This window comes from Nomascus leucogenys, chromosome 4 (genome assembly GCF_006542625.1).
Source record: "Nomascus leucogenys isolate Asia chromosome 4, Asia_NLE_v1, whole genome shotgun sequence".
Classification (NCBI taxonomy): domain Eukaryota; kingdom Metazoa; phylum Chordata; class Mammalia; order Primates; family Hylobatidae; genus Nomascus; species Nomascus leucogenys.
The window spans coordinates 80,145,006-80,167,540 of NC_044384.1; the positions used below are offsets into that span (position 1 = coordinate 80,145,006).

Consider the following 22,535-nt stretch of genomic DNA (forward strand, 5'->3'; position numbering starts at 1 on the left):
CTAGCCATCCCATCAACTTCATTTGTTCTTCATTGTTCACCTTCTTCAACGGTAAATGTGTCATGGACTATTCCATGCAGCTGTTTTTGTACTGTGCAATTCACACGATGTATGTCATACATATGTGGAATGCCCTCCTACGGATGGCTTCTGATTTTCTATTGGCTCTGACTTGGATGAAAATAGATCTAAGTTGATACAAGTCTTATTTCACTCGCTGTGACTCTACCCCTTTCTTGACTGCAGTTTATTGATTTCAAATGCCACCTTCTGTTTGAAGTCTTCCCTAATCTCTTCAAGTCCAACTAATCATTTTCTCCTCTGTTCTCCTGTGGGGACATTTCTCTCTCTACTGTGGTGGTTATTTCATCCTGTCTCATGTTACAGCTAAATACAGCGCACCCTCGGTGCCCAGTTCATCTCTGTGTCTCCCAGAGCAACCAGCCCAAGCCTTTCTTCTCCGTGGAGATTATACCATAGACTCTTGTCAAATCAAACCATATTTAACTGGCTCATTAACCAAAACAGGAAATAAACATGAATGAAACTGAGCTCTAAGCAGCACGTAACCTGGCCTGCATCCAGGAAATAGAGGACTTCGGATCCTTCTAACCCTACCACCCAACTGGCCCCAGTACATTCATTCTTTCAGGGAAAAAAAAAAACAAGGTCGCCACAGCAAAGAAAAGGGAGTAGGATCAAGAGATACATGGCTGCTGGCAGAGCAAGGTGAGTCTACTTAATCTGATGGTTGGTAACTGGGAGTTGGTGATAAGGTTTTTCTACCAAATGAGACTTACGGCGAACCGGTGTGGGTAAAGTATAGGCAGAGTGTATTGTACTAGCTTTATTGGGTCTGCTCCAAGAGAAAGAAAGAGAAAGACAGGAGATGGAGGGGGACGGGAGAAACAAAAAGAAAAAGAATTTCTTAAACCACATTAGAATGTGTAAGTAGCCTAGAAAATTGAGCAGTGGAAGCCACCCAATGAACAGACATTGCCTTAGCAATGGGGCTTCCCTTGAGAAGGATAATCTCCATTTAACTAATATTGACATACCTGGGACCTTGGAGGATTCTTGTCCACTCTCTCACCCTGTTTCCTGTTCCAGAGAATGAGAGAATTGAACTCAATGTTGTCCAAGAGATTTTCTAGTTCTGAACTTTTGCTTTCAGCCAGTACTAACATCTGCAAAGCAGCACTCTAAACACTATTAGAGGCCGGGCGCGGTGGTTCACGTCTGTAATCCCAGCACTTTGGGAGGCCGAGGTGAGCGGATCACCTGAGGTCAGGAGTTCAAGACCAGCCTGGCCAACAGGGTGAAACCCCATCTCTACTAAAAATACAATAATTAGCCGGGTGTGGTGGTGGTGGGTGCCTGTAATCCCAGCTACTCAGGAGGCTAAGGCAGAAGAATTGCTTGAACCTGGGAGGCGGAGATTGCAGTGAGCCAACATCATGCCACTGCACTCCAGCCTGGGTGACAGAGCGAGACTCTGTCTCAAAAAAAATAAAAAATAAAAAATAAAAAAAAAACACTATGATGGACACAAAGATGGAAAAGATAGACCCCTTGCCCTCTGGTAGCCTTTACCCTCTTTGAGTCTTAGTTTTCTCACATGTAAAACTGGGCGGGTGAGAGGATGAAAGGAAATGTATTTGTAAAGCACCTCTTAAGTGCCCTATAACTGATATCTATTTTTTGTAACATGGGATTCATAAACTTGTAGAGGGTTAAGATGCTCCAATGAGCCAGAAGAAGCAAAAGTCCTTTTTAAGTAAGTACGAGTCCATATGTGAGGGACAATTCTGTCACATTTATTTCTTGGCAGCATGAATTCGATGACTTCAGCAGTTCCGGTGGCCAATTCTGTGTTGGTGGTGGCACCCCACAATGGTTATCCTGTGACCCCAAGAATCATGTCTCAGGTGCCCTTGTATCCAAACAACCAGCCGCAAGTCCACCTAGTTCCTGGGAACCCACCTAGTTTGGTGTCGAATGTGAATGGGCAGCCTGTGCAGAAAGCTTTGAAAGAAGGCAAAACCTTGGGGGTAAGTGAGATTTCCCTTTGCAGGCCACGGACTGCACAGCTGGAGTGATGGCAGGGGGAAGGGAAGGCCTGGGAAATACAAAACACCACATCCCGCAAGTGGGGCTGAGCTGATTGCGCCTTGCCAGACACAGGTCTATAGAAAGCTCAACTGCACAACATCACGGGGGGGCCTCTGCGCAGACCTTGTATTTTCTGATTTAGGCATTTTAGGAAAGAGAAAGAAAAGCAACAAAAAAGCAGTGCGCTTGAAGGTTGATCCTGTTGCCAGGATCCACGCCCAGCCCTGTGGCCTCTGAAGGGGTCCCAGCAAGACCAAAGGAGACCACAAGGTGGAGTCAGAATCCAATAAGATCGAATCAAATATTTGCCCAACAGGAAACAAAGCAGGTTAGGCAATCAGCAACATAAATGGTCACCCCAACCCCTGAAAGGCTGTCCTGCGCAGGGCAAGGAAAGGCCCATTTCACCGTGCAGCTGAATGATGACGAGCATGAGTTTGGATGCAGACTGCCCGAGCTCCAACCCTAGCTCCACCCTCAAATAGTGGTCATGGGAACATAAATTGACACAACCCTTAGGGAGGGAAATTTGTATCTGCCAAATTTACAAAATATCCAATAATTCCATTGCTGGAACTTCATCCTCCAAATATGCCTGTGCCTACACACACTGTGATATATATGAGCTTATTCATTGCAGCGTGGTTTGTGATAACAAAAAAATTGTAATATTCATCAATATAATACTGGTTAAGTCAGTATATTGGTTAAGTCAGTGTAATGTACTGGTTAAGTCAGTGCATCCAAAGAATAAAATGTAGTGGAGCTATAAAAAGAACAAGAAAGCTCTTTGTGTAATGATAGGGACACACCCCAAGATATGGAGTTAATGGAAGAAAGTAAGGGGCAGACACTGTGTATAATTGGCTTACATTTATGTGAATTTAAGGAAGTAATATATTTGTATTTGCTACCAAGTGTGTAATATACAAACATACACAGATGTTCTTCCATTTACAATGGGATTATGTCCCAGTGTACCCATCATAAATTAAAAATATCATAAGTCAAAAATACATTTAATACACGTAGCCTACCAAACATCATAGCTCAGCCTCACCTACATTAAACACATTCAGAACACTTAGGTTAGCCTACAGTTGGGCAAAATCATCTAACACAAAGCCTATTTAATAATGTTATTGAATATCTAATGTAGTTTATTGAATACTGGACCGAAAGTGAAAAACAGAATGGTTGTATGGGTACTCCAGATACGGTTTCTACTGAACTCATGTCACTTTCACACCATAATAAAGGTGAAAACTTTTTTTGTTTTTTTGAGACAGATTCTCACTCTGTCACCGAGGCTGGAGTGCAGTGGCGCGATCTTGGCAACCTCTGCCTCCCGGGTTTAAGCAATTCTCCCGCCTCAGCCTCCCAAGTAGCTGGGATTACAGGCACCCGCCATCATGCCTGGCTAGTTTTTGTATTTTTGTAGAGACAGGGTTTCACCATGTTGGCCAGGCTGGTCTTGAAGTCCTGACCTCAGGTGATCCGCCCGTCTCAGCTTCCCAAAGTGCTGAGATTACAGGTGTGAGCCACTGTGCCTGGCCCACATGGCATTTTTTGTAAGGACACCAGTCATATTGGATTGGAGACCCGCTCTACTCCAGTGTGACCTCATCCTGGCTGATTACATCTGCAACAACTCTGTTTTCAAATAGAGTCACATTCTGAGGCACTCAGCATTAGAATTTCAACATAAGAATTTGGAGGAGGGTTGGGGGAGGGGAGCATAATTCAACACATAACAATATCCTAAAGAAATAAGAGATGAAGGCAAAGATTTACATACAAGGATGTTTATCACAATGTTACATATAATACAAAAAAAGTAGAAATAATCTTACCTGTCCAGTAACTGTCTCAACTGCTCCACAGACCATCCATAACGGGATCTGAGCAGCCCTGAAAAAACATATGTTCCAAGAATACTTAATGCCATGAGGACACATTCATGATGAAATATTAAGTTAATAAAATTCAGAACCATGTTGTGCTATCAAGGTATATATTTGAAAAGAATAATAGGAGAATACACCAAAATGTAAACAGTTGTTTTCTCCAGGCAGGGGTAGGGGGGAGATTATAGGTAGTTTTTATTTCATTTTTGTATTTCCCATATTACCTTTTAGACCATGAAAATAAAACATTTATCAAAATTAAAAGGATGCTCATAGGGGAGGCAGGACCCAGAAACAAGACTTCAGCTTGTGGCTCTCTTGACAGGCCATCCAGATCATCATTGGCCTGGCTCACATCGGCCTCGGCTCCATCATGGCGACAGTTCTCGTAGGGGAATACCTGTCTATTTCATTCTACGGAGGCTTTCCCTTCTGGGGAGGCTTGTGGGTGAGTAACTCAAGTCCTCCCGCAGATGAGTTCCCAGAAGGTGTCAAGGCACTCAAGGCCAGCTTGCCAAGTTGTACAGCTGTGCCCTGCGGAAGCAGTGCCCTGCGGAAGGTTCCCAGCCACCCAAACGTGGGGGATAGGAATCCAGCCAGCCCTGGCCTTGTTCTACAAGTATATTAGTTTGGTAGGGCCGCCCCAACAGAGTATAGCACCACAGATTGGGTGGCTTAAACAACAGAAATTTGTTATCTCACGGTTCTGGCGGCTGAAAGTCTGAGATGGAGATGTTAGCAGATGTTTTCCCCTAAGGTCTCTCTCCTTGGCTTGCAGAAGGTCATCTTCTCCCTGTGCCTTTCCATGGCCTTTCCTCCATGCCTGTGTCCTAGTCTCCTCTTCCTATGAGGACACCAGTCATATTGGATTAGGGTCCCCCTTGGTGACCTCATTTAACCTGAATTACGGTTTTAATAACCCTATCTCCAAACACAGTCAGATTCTGGAGCACTACAGATTAGGGCTTCAATCTATGAAATTTGGTGGGGGATAGAGGGTGTGGACACAATTCAGCCCATAATATCAAGCTACAACCTCGCAAGGTGACATCCGCTCAAAAGGGATGTATTTTCTTTTTACTTTTTTTTTTGAGATGGAGTCTCACTCTGTCGCCCAAGCTGGAGCACAGTGGTGCAATCTCAGCTCACCGCAACCTCCCCCTCCCGGATTCAAGCAATTCTCCTGCCTCAGCCTCCCCCGTAGCTGGGATTACAGACGCACACCACCACGCCCGGCTAATTTTTGTATTTTTAGTAGAGACAAGGTTTCACCACGTTGGCCAGGCTGGTCTCAAACTCCTGACCTCAGGTGATCCACCTGCCTTGGCCTCCCAAAGTGCTGGGATTACAGGTGTGAGCCACCGCACCCGGCCAAAAGGGATGTATTTTCTTAATTCACAAAGAAAACATCCACATGTAAAAAATACACTGCGAATAGCCCCTGGCATTGTTGAACATAGGCCCACAAGCCTGAGCTCCAGGAGAAAAACACTCAGCAAAGGTGAAGAGTGGCTTCCCAGCTGTAGAACAGCAAGGGTTTGAGTGCTTGAGCAGTGGGGACTCAATCTAGATCTGCAGATGGGCTTTGACGGCTCCATTTTGGCAAAATACCTAATATGTTAAATGTGTATTATTTTTCTGGAAGAGTCCATAGCTTTCGTCAGATTATCAGAGTGATCTGTGACTCCATAAAATGTTAAGAACTACAGTCCTTCTTCCACGTCAGTTTATTACCTTTATGGTTCCTTTGCAGTGTCCCCCTGCCCACACACACACACACACGCACACGCACATGCACACACACACACTCCTTCTCCTCCCCTCTCCACCTTCCTTTCTCCTTTCTCTCCCTTCTGTTAGTCTTCCTCCTGACTCACACACCTACGTGTGACACTAATGCAACTTTCCTCATAAATGGCACAACTCCAGAGTAACCTAAGTGCCAGCCCAAGTCCCTCTACCTTATAAGAGTTAAATAAAATAGCCTAGAGCTATCTCCATCCCCCACAGCCACACAAGTTCTGCAAATGAACAGGGCTCCTCTAGCGAGGCTCTGCACACACCCAAACTCAGAACTCAGCCCCTTTCCCTCCCACAACCACTCACATGATACCTGTTCCTGTATCTCCGACCTTCGTGGAATGTGGGGCTATGAAGAGGGCTAGCAGCACGGCCACCCAGGCCTACCGCTGAGTACACAATGCCTACCACGGAGCACTGGATTCCACCAAGTGCCGGTGAGCAGCAGCCAGTTGTCCTGGCATCTCAAATGCCTCACTGACCACGCCCCCTCCCACCAGGCTGCTGAGTCCCTTCAGCCCTTATGACCTTCCTCCTTTTGCTCTGCAGGGCGGTTGTGCTCTTTGCTGCCCTCTTGATCCCAGGACTGTCTTTCTATTTCCCAAAGATCATCAATATCCTCTTCTGAAACAAAGGCTCATCTCCTCTGGCTCCTCAGAAGGACTGAGAGAGACACCGAAAGTGTAGCCCTTCCTCTCCATCAAATCTCTATAAACAGGAAGGTGTGAGCCTGAGATTTGTTTTTCCACTCATAGGAGAATATGGCCTTGGCCGTGGAAGGCAGAAACAGCTGGAATAAGTTTTCATTGTAAATAACTATTTCCACTCTATGGCACATGCAACTGCCCTGGGTGGGAGGGAGTATGGAGTGAGGGTTAGGAACATGGAGTCTGAAATCAGGCTGCCTGGACTTGATTCTCAAATGCATGTGCCATAGAGTGGAAACACTTATTTACAATGAAAACTCCACTGGATGACGTTGTGTGAGTTTCAAATCTCTAAGCCTTAGTCTCCTCACTGATAAAATAGCAAGAGTAATAGTGCTTGATGGGCCACCATGCAGTTAAATGAGGTGAGGTTAAATAAGTACTTCATCTGTTGGGAGGAGGGCAGTGATGGGTTGCTAGTCAGGACGCGGCTTCTTTTGGGGCTGATGCAAATGTTCTAACTTAGATTGTAGTGATGATTACACAACTCTATAAATATACTAAAAATAATTGCATCATATACTTTAAGTGGGTGAATTATATGATATATGAATTATATGTCAATAAAGCCTTTTTTAAAAAAGCATTTTCTATAGTGCCCCACAAATGGTAGTTCCCATTAAATATAGCTCATGCCCTCTCATACCACCGTTGCTAGCCCATCAGGCAAATGATGGCAGGCAATCCCGTCAGCCACAGTGCCTGCAGAATACCAGTGTTGGATGAAATGCACGCAATTGACATCATCATCCTCCTTGAATTTGATGTTCAGCATCATAGTGACACAACGTTTATCTGAGTAACTAAAAGTTATTTGTCCAGATATGCAGACAGGCAAGGATTGATGTCAGGCTTCTATCTAAAAGCAGCAGAGAAGACGCTGGTAACTCCTTCCTTCTCCCCTCCAGAGCCCCCAAACCTAATTGAATCTTGATATAAAGATTGAAAAACAATAGGGTATACATGTGGGAAAATAAAATACAAGGAAATAATCCAATATTTATTCAGCATCCACTATGTGCAAAGATATACTAAATGCCAGATGTAGGGCATAAGTTGTCTCATGACAATGACACTTGGGAAGAGCTATAAAGTTTTCCATTTTGTAGATAAGGAAATAAAGATTTAGAGAAGTTAGTAACTTACCCAAGGTCAAGAGTTTCTAGCCAGAATTTAAAACCAGGTTTGCTGGATCCTAGAATATATATTTATCCCACCCCAGTGCCCTTTCATGCAGTGCAAAACAGCTCATTTTTTCTGTTCCCCATGTTGAGCTGATGGTTCCAGCAAAGGTACCCACTGTGTGTGACCAGAATCACAGAAGCCTGGGGAAGGGCACCCCAGCCCCTGACCTCTTTCTAAACCCACTCTGTTCTGCACCAGTTTATCATTTCAGGATCTCTCTCCGTGGCAGCGGAAAATCAGCCATATTCTTATTGCCTGGTAAGTTACACTCTGAGACCAGCTCTTCCAACTGGAGACCTATAGAATGGTGTCGCAAGGGAGAAAGTAAGGTCACATACGATTCCTCCCCAGCCTTGCACCTACTATAACCAGTCACAGGGTGCTCACACACATTCCCACTCATACAGACTGGCCACAGGAGCCTGGCCCTGGAGTCACATGTGGAAAAGTCCCAAGAGGATGCAGAAGTGAGAAGGGGCAATACGGTCATCTTAGTTAAGGCACCAGAGTATGGAGAGCGAGAGAGAAAGAGAGAGAGAGATAACAGCTTTCCTAAGAAGCCCTGACACGGAGAGGCACAGAGCTCCCAGGGGCCCAGGGCTGCCCTCTAGCAGAGCAGGAGCCAAGAGTACCTCCAGTACACAGAAGAGGCCTCCGGGGAAGCCGAAGGAGGCTCAGTCACTTGCTTTCCTAAGGAATCTGGCCAACAGAACTCTGATAATCAACATGGACAAAGCTTTGTCCTCCCTTAGCAACAGACCAAGAAAGTACCTTCATTTGTCTCATAATCAGGTTATGAAGGGTAAAGGGTGACCAGGTCCCTACAACCAGATGAGATCTATTTGAAAGTCTTCAAAAGAAAGCTGAAAATATGGAAGCATATCTTTCTGCACATGGCCCAGAATCATGGAGCATCTTAGCTTATCACATCCCAAGACACTTGGGCTAAGATTCTATTTATCCTATGGGACAAATAGGTCAAGTGTTTCCCAGAGACTATTCTTTTTTCTTTTTCTTTTTTTTTTTTTTTTTTTTGTGTGTGTGTGTGTGTGTGTGAGATGGAGTCTCACTCTGTCCCCCAGGCTGGAGTGCAGTGGTTTGATCTCAACTCACTGCAGCATCTGCCTCCTGGGTTCAAGCAATTCACCTGCCTCAGACTCCCTAGTAGCTGGGATCACAGGTGCACACCACCATGCCCAGCTAATTATTGTATTTTTTGTACTTTTTGGTATTTTGGTAGAGATAGAGTTTCACCATTTTGGCCAGGCTGGTCTTGAACTCCTGACCTCAGGTGATCCGCCTGCCTCAGCCTCCCAAAGTGCTGGGATTACAGGTGTGAGCAACTGTGTCCAGCCCCAGAGATTATTCTTGAGAACATTTCTCCCATGATATGCTCAATGAAGATAGTTAGATGAACTTGGGAAAATCTCTATGTATTGTTTCCTCTCTGAAAGACCTAAAATCCTCATTATAAGGCTCTGAGAAATACCACGATGATCTGTTTACCTTTGCCCAACCCAACTATTTTGAAAGCTAACTTACCCCAAAACCTTTTGCACAGAACACCTCTTTACTTGCAGTGGAAATAGGGTTCCTGGGATTCACATTAAGAAACACTTTTTGATTAAAAGAGTTATAGAGATGGATGGTGGCAATGGTTGCACAGCATTGTAGATGTATTTAATGCTACTGAACTGTAACACTTGAAAATGATTAGGATGTTAAATTTTATGTTGCATATATGTTAACACAATTTTAGAAATTGGGGGGAAAAAGAAACACTTGTTGGGTCTCCATTCATCTCAGCTATAACAGTTTTTCTCGCCCACCCTGACCCTCTGTGTCTTCTTCAGCTGTCTGGCAGTTTGGGCTTGAACATCGTCAGTGCAATCTGCTCTGCAGTTGGAGTCATACTCTTCATCACAGATCTAAGTATTCCCCACCCATATGCCTACCCCAACTATTATCCTTACGCCTGGGGTGTGGTGAGTATCCGTCTCAACCAAAGATCCTCTAAGTTCTGAATTAGCTACATTTAGAAAACTCCCAGAAAGGGCTTGACAACCAAGCTTCCTCACTGAACATGGTAGGAAAAGGAGGTGCTTTCAGAAAAGGAACAAATTTTAAAGTCCTTGACCCATAGCTTTAAGCACATGACCTTTCTCAGTTTGGGTTTCTGCCTTTGTAAAACAATACCTACCTTGTGGCAATGTTGAGAGAATTAAATGCAATTTTACAAAGAATGCATACGTGCCCACCAACCAGCACCTCTCCTCACATTCTCTGCCTTCTTGCCCATTACTATAAGCAAGAGGTTAGCAAACTTATTCTCTAAAGAGCCAATAGTAAACAGTTAAGGTTTTGCAGGCCTACAGTTCTCTGTCGTGCAACTATAGCTGCCTTATAGCAGCCACAGAAAACACTAAACAAATGAATATGGCTGTGTTCTGATAAAACTTTATTTACAAAACAGGCAGCAGGCAGGATTTGACCCATGGATCATAATTCGCCAACCTCTACTATACACTAGCACTGTCCAATAGAAATATGCAAGCCACATATGTTATTTTAAATTTTCTAGTTGCCACATTTAAAAGAGAGAGAGCGTGAAAGCAACAGGTGGAACTGATTTTAATAATCTATTTTATTTAACCCCGTATATCCAAAATATTGTCATTTCAACATGTAATCAGTAGAAAAACTTGGTTTGCTATTTTGCATTTGGGGAACAAAATCTTCGAAATCTAGTGTATATTTTGCACTCATGGCACATCTCGATTTGGGACCAGCTGAATCTCAAGTGTTTAAAAGCCACATGGGAATTGTGGCTGCTGAACAGAATAGGGCACCTACAGATGAGCTACCTGTGTCCCATGTAAATTCAATCCTCTGTCTGCACAACTGAGTCCATCTTCTCCTACCTGCTCAAGTTCTCCTCCCTTCTCCCTCATCCCGTCTCTCCTCTACATCATCAGTCTTTCCCCCTTTACTGGGGCTTTTGCATCAGCATTAAGCATGCTTTTGTTTCTTAAAAAACAAACCAACCAACCTCCTCTTCGTTCTACTTCCTTTATCCACTACCACTGTATCTCTCTGGCCCTCTTTGCAGACAAATTCTTAAAAGAATTGTCTACACTTAGTGAGTCCAATCCTCTTCTCTCATATTCTCTCTGAACCTGCTCCAATTAGACTTTCAGCCTCGCTTCCCTAAACACCTGCTCTTCTCCAAATCCCCAATGGGGTGATTGATCCTTCTTCTCGGAGGGACTTTGCTTGACTGGTTGCCCTCTTCTCTGTCTCCTCTGCTAGTTCTCTTTTTCCCAATCTCTTAGGCTTAATAATTGGTTCTCTGGTTTTCTTTCTCTACTCATTTGTCTTTCTCATTTAGTCTGGCAACTTGAAACACCTTGTCTATGACAATTGTTCTAGAATACATGGCTCCAGCCAAATCTTCTCCCCTATACACCAGTCTAGCATGTCCAATAATCAACTCAACAGCTCAAAGTTCATACGTCCAAGTCTGATCTCCAGATTTCACTTCCCAAACCTTCTCTACTCAGTTTTTCTGATTCCAGTTGATGGCAACTCCATCCTTCCAGTTGCTCAGGACAAAACCTTGGAGTCGTCATTGACCCTGTCTTTCTCTTACACCTCACAGCCAATCCCTCGGGCAATCCTGTTAGTTCTACTTTCAAAATGCATTCAGAATCCCACCATTTTCCCTCAGCCCCTCTACTCCCACGCTGGCCTGAGCCACCGCATCTCTCATCTAGTCATGGAAACAGCCTCCTGACTGCTCCCCTTCTCCCACTCTGACCTCACTGCAGCTGTTGATAGCATGGCCACCAGAGGGATCCTTTGGAAACATAAGAGCCCATCACTTCTCTGCTGGCATCTTACTCAGAAAAAAAGCCAATGTCCTTCCAGCAGCCTGAAGATGCTGGCCCTCTGGTGCCCCCAGCCCCAGGCTCTGCTGCTGAACCACGGGAACCTCTGTGATGTTTTCTCCAACACTCCAGGCATGTTTCCACCTTCGGGCTGGAATGTTCCCTCCGACTGGGGAACTCTTCCCTCAGATGTTCCCACAGCTTCCTCCGTCCCTTCCTCACCTCCTTCAGAACACTACTCTGCAACCACCTTCCCAATGAGGCCCACCTGAACAACCCAACACCCACACTCTCCCAGTAACCCGCTTCCCTTCCCTTATCTATCTTTCCTGTAGTCTATGCATCTAACACCCTCTGCAACTGACTTATTTGTTACATTTCATGCTTACTGTCTGTCCCTAGAATGAGATTCTTAAGGACAGGGACGTTTTTGGTTTCATTCACTGTCATACCTCAAATACCTAGAACTGTGTCTGGCACACGGTTGATACTCCATAATCATTTGTCAAGGAATAAATGAATGTGCCAGCTGTGATTCATACTCAGTAAACATCAACAGCCATTAACTGTTGTTTGTATTCGATCAGATCCTTTTATCCACAAGAGACTTAAAGACTTATCTTTCCAAGATTCTTAGGCAAAGCCTCTCCCTAGAGACCCTATGGACCAAGTCCATGTCATTTATCAAAAGTACCTTGAGTTTCTCCCCTCCCAGAAACATTTTATGGCTCCCAGATACTTTACGATTAAAGTCCAAATTCCTCAGCCAGGTATTTGCCCTCCCTGGGGGATCTGGCTCTATCTCACTGTGCTCTACAGTTCACCTCCTTTCGAATCTCTCACTCACCCTGAACCCCAGCTACTCCCATCCACTGGGAAAGGCAGACACAACCGAGTACTCGGGAATTTTCCTGCTGGGAAAGAACCAATCAGGGAGGCATGGACTGCCCAATACAAGAAATTAGGAAGCGAATGCTGATGGAGGAACTAAGGGAAAGGAAGATGGGAGAAGAGTTTAGGAAAGACTAAACCCCGAGCAGCACAGCCAGGTACCCTGGAGTAGAAGGAGCAGCAATTTTTGATTCAGAAAACTTGGCTTTTAATCTTAGTTCTGCCAATGATTGATCTTGGAATTAGAACTCGCCCCAGGCCCACCACCCATTCCACCTTCAGCTCAGTATCCTTCTGAACGTGGGGGTGGACTGCATTGAGCTTGCAAAAGACCAAGAATGGAGGCTGGGTTTACAGCAAATTATTTCATCAAAAAAAATATCTAGCTGCTGAGGACCTTCATGATTTTTAGTGCTCCGGGATACCTTTTTGCTGTTGTGTAGCTCTTACTCTATCTGATGTGAATTATAATTATTATCTGTATCTGTTTTCCTACTAGATTGTGCCTCTCAGGATGCATTTCTTAGCCACTTCTACCAAGTAGATATTTAATAACCACTTGCTAAATGGAGAGGAAGGAGAAGAAAGGGGGCTAAGGAGAGGCCTCTCCAAAGGAGAGAATTCTCCAAGCATCTGGCTGTCACCAATGCTGTTTTTAAAAATCATAATTGAGAATTGAGGCCGGGCGCGGTGGCTCACACCTGTAATCCCAGCACTTTGGGAGACCAAGGCAGGTGGATCACTTGAGCTCAGGAGTTCAAGACCAGCCTGGGCAACGTGGCGAAATCCCAACTATACAAAATATACAAAAATTAGCCAGGCATGGTAGCGCATGCCTGTAATCCCAGCTACTCGGGAGGCTGACTTGAACCCGGGAGGCGGAGCTCATAATGCTGAGCTCATGCCACTGCTCTCCACCCTGAGTGGCAGAGCAACACTCTGTCTCAAAAAAAAAATTAAAAAATCATAATTGACAGACATTTCTTTGGTACCTACTGCATGCCATCCACCTTCACTATGAAATGTTCTCATGTCACATAATTGGAACCCAAATGGCAATGGAAGTCTCCTGGATGGATCTTTTAGATTGAAACTCGCGTCCCACATACTCTGGAAGGCTCCATACTCCTGGGTATTCTTGGGTAACAGCAAATGGAGGGTTTCTATTTCTCCTGGTTACCTCCTGCTACGGTTAATTTACTTCATTTTGGGGATCCTTTCACTGACTCTTCTTCCCAAGCCAGAGAAACAGCCCCAATTCCTCCCCTCCACAAAACACCACTGTCACAAGTCAAGAAAGTCTTTTCAGAGGCTGACTTTTTCCCAAAGGTTCAGATGAAGGGATGGGTTGCCCCTCCACACCTGTGGGCATTTCTTGTTAGGTGGAACAAGAGACTTGGAAAAGAAAGAGACACAGAGACAAAGTATAGAGAAAGAAAAAGGGGGCCCAGGGGACCGGCGTTCAGCATACAGAGGATCCACGCCAGCACCAGCCTCTGAGTTCCCTTAGTATGTATTAATCATTATCGGGCATGGCAGGATAATAGGATAATAGTGGAGAGAAGGTCAGAAGGTAAACACATGAACAAATGTCTCTGCAGCATAAATAAGGTAAAGAAAAAAGTGCTGTGCTTTTGATGTGCATATACATAAACATCTCAATGCCTTAAGGAGAAGTATTGCTGCCAGCATGTCCCACTTCCAGCCCTAAGGTGGTTTTCCCCTATCTCAGTAAATGGAATATACAATGGACTTTACACCAAGACATTCCATTGACCAGGGATGAGCAGGAGACAGAAGCCTTCCTCTTACCTCAACTGCAAAGAGGCGTTCCTTCCTCTTTTACTAATCCTCCTCAGCACAGACCCTTTACGGGTGTTGGGCTGGGGGACGGTCAGGTCTTTCCCTTCCCACGAGGCCATATTTCAGACTATCACATGGGGAGAAACCTTGGACAATACCTGGCTTTCCTAGGCAGAGGTCCCTGCGGCCTTCCACAGTGTTTTGTGTCTCTGGGTACTTGAGATTAGGGAGTGGTTTGAGATTAGGGAGTGGTGATGACTCTTAACAAGCGTGCTGCCTTCAAGCATTTGTTTAACAAAGCACACTCTGCACAACCCTTAATCCATTTAACCCTGAGTTGACACAGCACTTGTTTCAGGGAGCATAGGGTTGGGGGTAGGGTTACAGATTAACAGCAGCTCAAGGCAGAAGAATTTTTCTTAGTACAGAACAAAATGGAGTCTCCTATGTCTACTTCTTTCTGCACAGACACAGTAACGATCTGATCTCTCTTTCTTTTCCCCACATTCAGAGGGATGGTGGAGGTTTACATCAGAGCCCAGCAAACCACTGATTACTGAAGATTAAACATCCTTGCTTTGGGAAGTCTTCATTTTTCACAGGAGGCCTTTTCTTGTGGCCTCCCCCTTCCCACCGTGGCGCTCAGCTCCTTCTTTTTCCTCTAACCATCTCCCTGTTCTGTCTGTGGCTTGTCCATACCCTCCAATTCCTACCCACGGCCTCCCCAGAGCAGTGTCACTGCTCCTCCCCTCTCTGACTCCAGAGCACACCCTCAGGTCTCCACACCCGAAGCAACCTATTAAGGGGCTTCCCTAAACATGGTCATCTTTTTTCTCAGAGGAACACTACCAAGTAAATGTTGCAATAACAATTCTTTTACCCCCCCACTTGATCCTTACAAAAACCCGGTGGGAAAATTCCCCCCACGAGGCTGAGAGAGGATAGGGGACTTCCACAAAGCCACGGAGAGTCCATGGCAGGGCCCCAGTGAGAGGTCAGTTCGGACTCCCAGTCCCATGCTCCTGTCCTCCCCATCTGCTCTGCCTCCAGAACCCTGGAATGGCGATTTCTGGTGTGCTGCTGGTCTTCTGCCTCCTGGAGTTTGGCATCGCATGCGCATCTTCCCACTTTGGCTGCCAGTTGGTCTGCTGTCAATCAAGCAATGTGAGTCCCAGGGCTCCTCAGTGGGTGGAAAGATGCCCTCAAAAAGGTGGAGGCAAGGGAGCTCTTTGCGCTTTCCACTGCCTACTCAGAAGCAGGAGTTCCTCAGTGTCCGAGGCCTTTGCCGCATGCCTGTCCTTCTTAGCATGCCCCCTGTGTGCCTGTGTTTTCCAGGTGAGTGTCATCTATCCAAACATCTATGCAGCAAACCCAGTGGTCACCCCAGAACCAGTGACCTCACCACCAAGTTATTCCAGCGAGATCCAAGCAAATAAGTAAAGCTACAGATTCTGGAAGCATCTTTCACTGGGACCAAAAGAAGTCCTCCTTCCTTTCTGGGCTTCCATAACCCAGGTCGTTCCTGTTCTGACAGCTGAGGAAACGTCTCTCCCACTGTTTGTACTCTCACCTTCATTCTTCAATTCAGTCTAGGAAATCATGCTGTTTCTCTATCAAGAAGAAGACAGAGATTTTAAATGGATGTTAACGAAGAGGGACTCCCTAGGGCACATGCATCTGCGTGTATGTGGGCATCCAGCCTGGGGCTTTGGCACACACACATTCATGTGCTCTGCTGCATGTGAGCTTGTGGGTTAGAGGAACAAATATCTAGACATTCAATCTTCATTCTTTCAATTGTGCATTCATTTAATAAATAGATATTGAGCATTCAATGTGTTCAAGGCTCTCTTCATGGCAGGAGGGGGCTGGACATTGACATGACACAGTCTTGGACCTCAAGGAACTTCTGGCCTCAGGAGAGAAGACACCAGGACATCATGGGAGCAATTTTCACTCACAAAGGGCAACATGGGGGAGAAGCAGAAGGAGCCCAGAGTGAATGTATTCTGGCTGTGATGCAGAAAGGAAGGAATGAGGACAGCAGAGGACAGGTCTGGTTTGGGGAGCAACATCTGAATGGGGCAGTAAAGGACATGAGGATTTTCAGTGTAATAAGGGACCACATGGTTCGGGAGGCCTTCAGAGAGAATGATCAGTCCTTTTAGATTCTGTTACCAATGAGGCAACCAAATTCACGAATGTGCGAGAATGTAGAAGGAATCTTCCAGAGACACAAGGCCAGTACATCACTATCTGTAAAAGGACTAATTCCAAAGAGAAATGGCCATGTCATTACTGTTACCATGTCTGCATTTACAGTGGTAATAGCATCTAAAAGGACTAATCCTTTCAGCAGATGACTCACTCTCCAAAGGTCTCCCAAAGAGCGTCGTCCCTCATACTGAAAATCCCTCACTGTCCTTTAATGACCCATTTAAATGTTGCTTCCTGAACCAGGCAAAATTTAAATATTGTTATGTATGATAACCAATGGGCATCCAAGAAGTTGCATTCTGAGGGGTTATAGCAATCATCTCTAAAGTCCAGCTGTTGTCAAGCTTTCCTTAGCTACAGAAGCACTGCAAAGATTTGTTTGTTTGTTTTTTGTTTTGATTACTAAATACAAAATGTGATTTTTCTCTTGTAAATAACTTTGTTCTTGGGGTTATCTAAGAAGTGTCTTCTAAATGGCATGCAGTTAGAGGTCTGTCCGGTGCACCTGCATCTTCTCATCTTCTCTGATCAGGGATCCTTCTGATGCCCATCAGCTAGCCAGGAACAGGAGGGTTTTCATTTGCTAGAACTAAACGGGCCTTAGGAATTACAGACCCCCCAAAAAACTGATTTTTCAAGTGGAACATCAGGCATGTAATATCCTGGTTCTAGATCAGCCCTTCACATATCTGTTTTGTAAGCTAGGAGGTTAAGACACTGGGCTCCCCAAAAGGGACCCACCTGTTTGCACCTTTCTCTGAGGGCTGGGTAAACAGAGCAAGCCTGCCCCTCTCACCACCGCCTTTCTTATTGCTGCCTCTTGCTGCCCCATCTAACTCCACACTTTCTCATTCTACAGAACTCTACCCCTCAACCCTGACCCTCCATTCTGTTCACAGAGGCTCCTTCCTGACATTTCTGACCTATGAGTCAACTCAGATATTGCTAACATAGCTCACTTCCTGCAGTGTGGGTCATCCCAGAGAAAGCACTTTCTAATGCATCTGGTTCCTCTCCAGATGGGGGCACCTGACCCTGCCCTCCTGAAATCACCATGGGGCTTGTTGGAACAGATTCTTTCCTATCTTATCACCTACTATATTGGTCCTGTGTTCTAGGCCCTTGTCCCAAGGGGGACCAATTGCCAACCAGGGGTGACAGCTCATTGCATAAAATTTTATGCATTCTCTGCACCACTCCACAAGCCCTCCATCCACAGGGTTCCATCCCCTCCCTATCCACTCCATAACAACGGAACATAAAACCCAGAAGAGATCTCAGAGATCTGTGGCCCACCCAACTATTTAACCATAGCACTGTGGTAGTGCAATGGTTTAAATCTCCCCTCCAAAACTCATGTTGCAATTTAATTGCCATTGTAATGGTATTTAAAAGTGGAGTCTTTAAAAGATGATTAGATCATAAGTCCTCTGCCCTCATGAATGGAGTAATGACATTATTTTGGGAGTGGGTTAGTTATCACAGGAGTGGGCTCCTGATAGAAGGATAAATTTTGGCCCCTGTCCTCTCTCCGCCTCTTGTGATCATTTGCCCTTCAGCCATGTTATGATGCATCAAGGCCCTCAGCAGATACTGGCACCACGCTCTTGGACTTCCCAGCCTCCAGAACTGTGAGAAATAAATTTCTTTTCTTTATGAATTACCCAGTCTCTGGTATTCTGTTATAGCAATGTAAAACAGACTAAGACAGGTAGAGATGGAAGTTTGCCCAAGGTAATCAACCCAGCTAGAGGTATAGCCAGGTCCAGAACCAGAACTTCAGGTGGCCAGTTCAGGACTCCTTGCAGAAGGAGGAACATGTGGTAAAAAGAAATCAGGGTGGTTAAGATTAAAACACTATCTTCACTTCCTTAGCTTGAAATGACACAGGATCCTTTGGGTGCCACTTCACCAGCCAGAGACCTCCGCAGCCAGCAACACCTCTGCTGGAGTTTTGCTCATGACTGCTGAGCTGGCTCCTCTCACTTGGCCCAGCAGGCTGTGCTCAGCTCATGCTTCTGGCCCAGATCTCACACCCACCATGGGCAAGTTAGGCGTGGAGCAGCAAGGGGTGTGTGAGCAAGCAAGCGAGAGTGGGGTCTGGCCATGGTACAACTGTGCCGGCTGCTGCAGTGGGGCAGGCAGCTCCAGGGGCCAGCACAGGCACAAGCTCTGTGCAAGGCTATAGCTGGACCAAGTATGCCTTAAGTGGCTTCCACCTTGAGCACTGGCATCTGGACAAGGGGAACGCATGATGCCTGAACACTTAGAGATGCCAGCAACTACAAAGCCCCAAGTGGGTGTTACAGCACATCACAGCTCTGGCTCAGGGAGTACTGAGATCTGGACTCCCAGAAGTTTCACAGCTCTTCTCTCATAATCTGGCAAATAAGAGCATGTCACCACCCATAGCTCGGTAGTCTGGCCAGAAACGTGTTTCAACTTGATTGTTTTACAGCTTGTTTGGTCCTGGTGCCCTGCTCCAGCCCACAGCTCCTGGGGTGGCCTGGCCCTGCCCCGCTTCCCATCATGCGGAGCAGCTGCCCAGCGTCTGTAGAAGGCAGGAGGGATACAATGTTACAGCTCCTTTTGCAGCTGCCATTCTGTGGGTGCTGGGTTTTTGTCCTGTGTCCAGGAAGAATGAGGTTACATGGACAACCAGAAAGTGAGCAAGGCAGAGAAGAGTTTTACTGAGCTCTTAGTGGAGAAGGGGCCCAAAGTGGGTAGCCCCTACCCAGAGGTGGGTAGTCCCATGTGGCTGAGTCCAGAGGTTTTATGGGCTCAGAATGGGCGAGTGTGTGCTCACTGGTCCAGGGCAGGCCTGGTAAGAGCACCACTTGATTGGCTAAAGACATCAAGGACGTTCTCACTCCAGGTCATGGACTTTACCTGGAAAACTGGCAGCCCAGTTTTCAGGCTTCAGGCTCTTTGGCTTGAAGATCAGGTTTCACTGAGGACCCACCCCTCTCTGCTTAGGAATTTGTCTGCCTCCTGCGGCTATCAACACCACTCTCAACTGGCTTTCTCCCCCAATTTCCCATTCACTGAAGATACCATTCTCATGAAACTCACCAATGCCCTTCATGTTCCCAAGCCCAGTAATTCTGTTTCCTACCTTACTGACATCTGCAGCATTTGACCCAGCAAACCACTTCTTAGAACACTGTCTCCTGGTTCTGCTCTGGCTTCTCCAGGTGTCCTCTTCATTCTCCTGCATGAACAACTATTTCTCCTTTTGTGCCTCCAATATGGCACTGCCCTTGGCCTGCTTCTCAGCCAATGTACTCAACCCTATCTCTCAGAGCTGTTGTGAGTCTCAAATGTGCTAGCAAGTGCATGAAAATGCTGCAGGGAGCTTATATCAATCAAACCTAAGCCTCACCATCCTCCAGTTTTGGATTATTTATGAAGGAAGCCATGCTATTTTCTTGTGCAAGTTCAAGTGCCACTTGCACAGGGAAGATAAGAGTCCGTATAAGATAAGAAAAAAACAAGTTGATTGTCCTATCTTAAACTCAACATGTGCAACTTTCAATGTGTGTTTTTCCTAATCTCACATTCAGCCTGTCTCACACTCAACAAAATGTGTGGGGATTTTTCCCATGCTGACCACTTCTCTGGTGGACATCGACTGGCTGTCCTATAATTCAATTCACTTCTGACATTATCTACCTGGAGTTAGCATCAGATCTCACAGCTCAAGGGCTCAGTCTCACAAAACTGCCCCTACTTCAAATGCCAATCACAAGTCTGGATCACTGGAACTTCTGACCGACTGGCTATAAATTATGGGTTCCTACCACTCCCTCCTGGGTTTGACTGTGCTACAGCAACTCACAGAACTCAGGAAAGCCTTTACTTACGTTTATTTGTTCATTATAAAGGATATTATAAAGGATACAGGTAAACAGCCAGATGGAAACATACATAGGGAAAGGCATATGGGAAGGGATATGGAGCTTCCATTATCTCTCCAGGCATACCACCTCCATGTGTTTAACAACCCAGGAGTTATCCAAACTCTGTAGTTCAGAATTTTTTATGGAGGCTTTATCACATAGACATGTTGGATTATTAACTCAACTTCCAGCCCCTCTTCCCTTCCCAGAGAATGGGAGTAGGGCTGAATGTTCCAAGCTTCTAACCATGGCTTGGTTCTTCTGGTGACCGACCCGCATCCAGGAGCACAACAAGAGTCACCCCATAAGAACAAAGGCACTCCTGTCACCCAGGAAATTCCTAGGGATTAGGAGCCCAGTGTCAGGAATCAGAATCAAAGACCAAATATTAGAAAAAAAGATCGTCCTAGCACCACTATTGCTCAGGAAATTGCAAGAATTTTAGGAGCTCTGTGCCAGGAGTCAGGGGCAGAGAATGCATATACACTACTGTTATAATATAGGTTCCCATAGGCAGAAGCATCCAGGGTAAAGCAGACCTGTGGTGGAGTGAGGTTGGGGGTACAACGTGATCTATCACTGTTGATGCCAAGTGCAACCTGGAGGATTGTTTTTTGGTCTTGACTGAAAAAAATTCTGGTTTTTGTATTATGGCTAAAAAAATAATAGAACCATGACTTTATGTTTCACAGTAGCTAATTCACACTTGCAGCATTTATAGCTCTTTCCAACCCCCACTAAGAACATTGGCACATCACACTGGGAAGGTATATTTAGTCTTGGAAAGGTGCATTTCAATGTCATAGGTATGTCATGCCCAAGAAAGACACAAGATTCCCAGAGCCCCCAGCCCCAATAGCACGCTGTGACCCACACAACCCTGACTTTCCCTTCCCAGGACTCTCTGGCCACGGTGTATAGCATTCATGTTGCTGCACTGGCTGCTGATGGTAATTTCAGTCTTCCAAGGTGCTGACATGATGTCTTCAACAGCTCCTAGCTCTCCTGCCAGGCCCAGGATAAGGTTTGGCACGTAGCAGCTGCTCACTGAATATTTGCTAGAATAAAAAGTAGTCTCTTACTTCCAGAAGAGAAACCTTACATATCCATGCCCTCAGTCATTTGGCAATATGAGGTGCCTACTGTGTGTCTGGAGTGGGGCATACAGCAGTGGATAAAACAGATGCAGTTGTTGCCCTCCTAGAGATTGCATGCCAGCGTGTGACAGGCAAGCTGTGTTTCACTTAAGTGAAGAAAAGTGAGATGAGGGAAATGAACAGGATGCTCGTGTAGATGTTATTGGGGAGAGGAAAAGTGGGACAGAGTTTTAGACTGGAAGCCCTCTCTAAACAAAGGCATTTAAATTGCAGTCTGGAGGATAAAGGCTAGCTAGCCACACCAGAATTACAGTGAAAACCATTCCATGGGCCGGGCATGGTGGCTCACATCTGTAATCCTAACACTTTGGGAGGCCAAGGAGGGTGGATCGCTTGAGCCCAGGAGTTCAAAACCAGCCTGGGCAACATGGTGAAACCCCGTCTCTACAAAAAATACAAAAATTAGCCAGGTGTAGTGTTGGGGGCATGTAGTCCTAGCTACTCAGTAGGCTGAGGCAGGAGGATCACCTGAGCCAGGGAGGTCAAGCCTGCGGTAAGCTGTGATTGTGCCACTGCATTCTCAGTAACAGGGTGAGACCCTGTCTCAAAAAATAATAATAATAAAATAAAAAAAGAAAACTGTTCCATGCTCTTGCACTATATCACATGACAGAGACCACACAGCTCACAAAGCCTAAAAACATTTTCTATGTGGCCCTTTACAAAAAAAAAACGTTTTCCTACCCTGGAGACTCATGATCATGATGATGATAAAGTCGCTGTCCTTGGTGTACCAGAATTGTGATGTCCCATGTCACTCGCTCACAGTGGGGATGAAATACCATGACCCACATCCCCTCCTGCCCTTGACACTCAGAGGCTCCCCTGGTGAAAGCAGTTAAGATGGACTCTGTACCCACATGATCATGGCACAGGGAGGTGGTACTCAGGACATAGCTGCTGAACATCTGGACTAGGAAGTGACAGTGGACACAAGGAGGCAGCTTTGGGACATGGTTTGGCGCTGACA

The 22,535-nt window shown here is 45.7% G+C and overlaps 1 protein-coding gene across 1 annotated transcript; it reads left to right on the plus strand.

The window, feature by feature from the left end:
* The first annotated feature begins 521 nt into the window (after positions 1 to 521).
* MS4A8 (membrane spanning 4-domains A8) lies at positions 522 to 16,127 on the plus strand. The gene is made up of 7 exons (XM_003275228.2): positions 522 to 729; positions 1,832 to 2,051; positions 4,345 to 4,467; positions 7,910 to 7,969; positions 9,565 to 9,696; positions 15,343 to 15,456; positions 15,628 to 16,127. The coding sequence occupies exons 1-7, from the start codon at positions 710 to 712 to the stop codon at positions 15,730 to 15,732; spliced, it is 774 nt and encodes a 257-aa protein (XP_003275276.1). The 5' UTR covers positions 522 to 709; the 3' UTR covers positions 15,733 to 16,127.
* Positions 16,128 to 22,535: the final 6,408 nt, after the last annotated feature.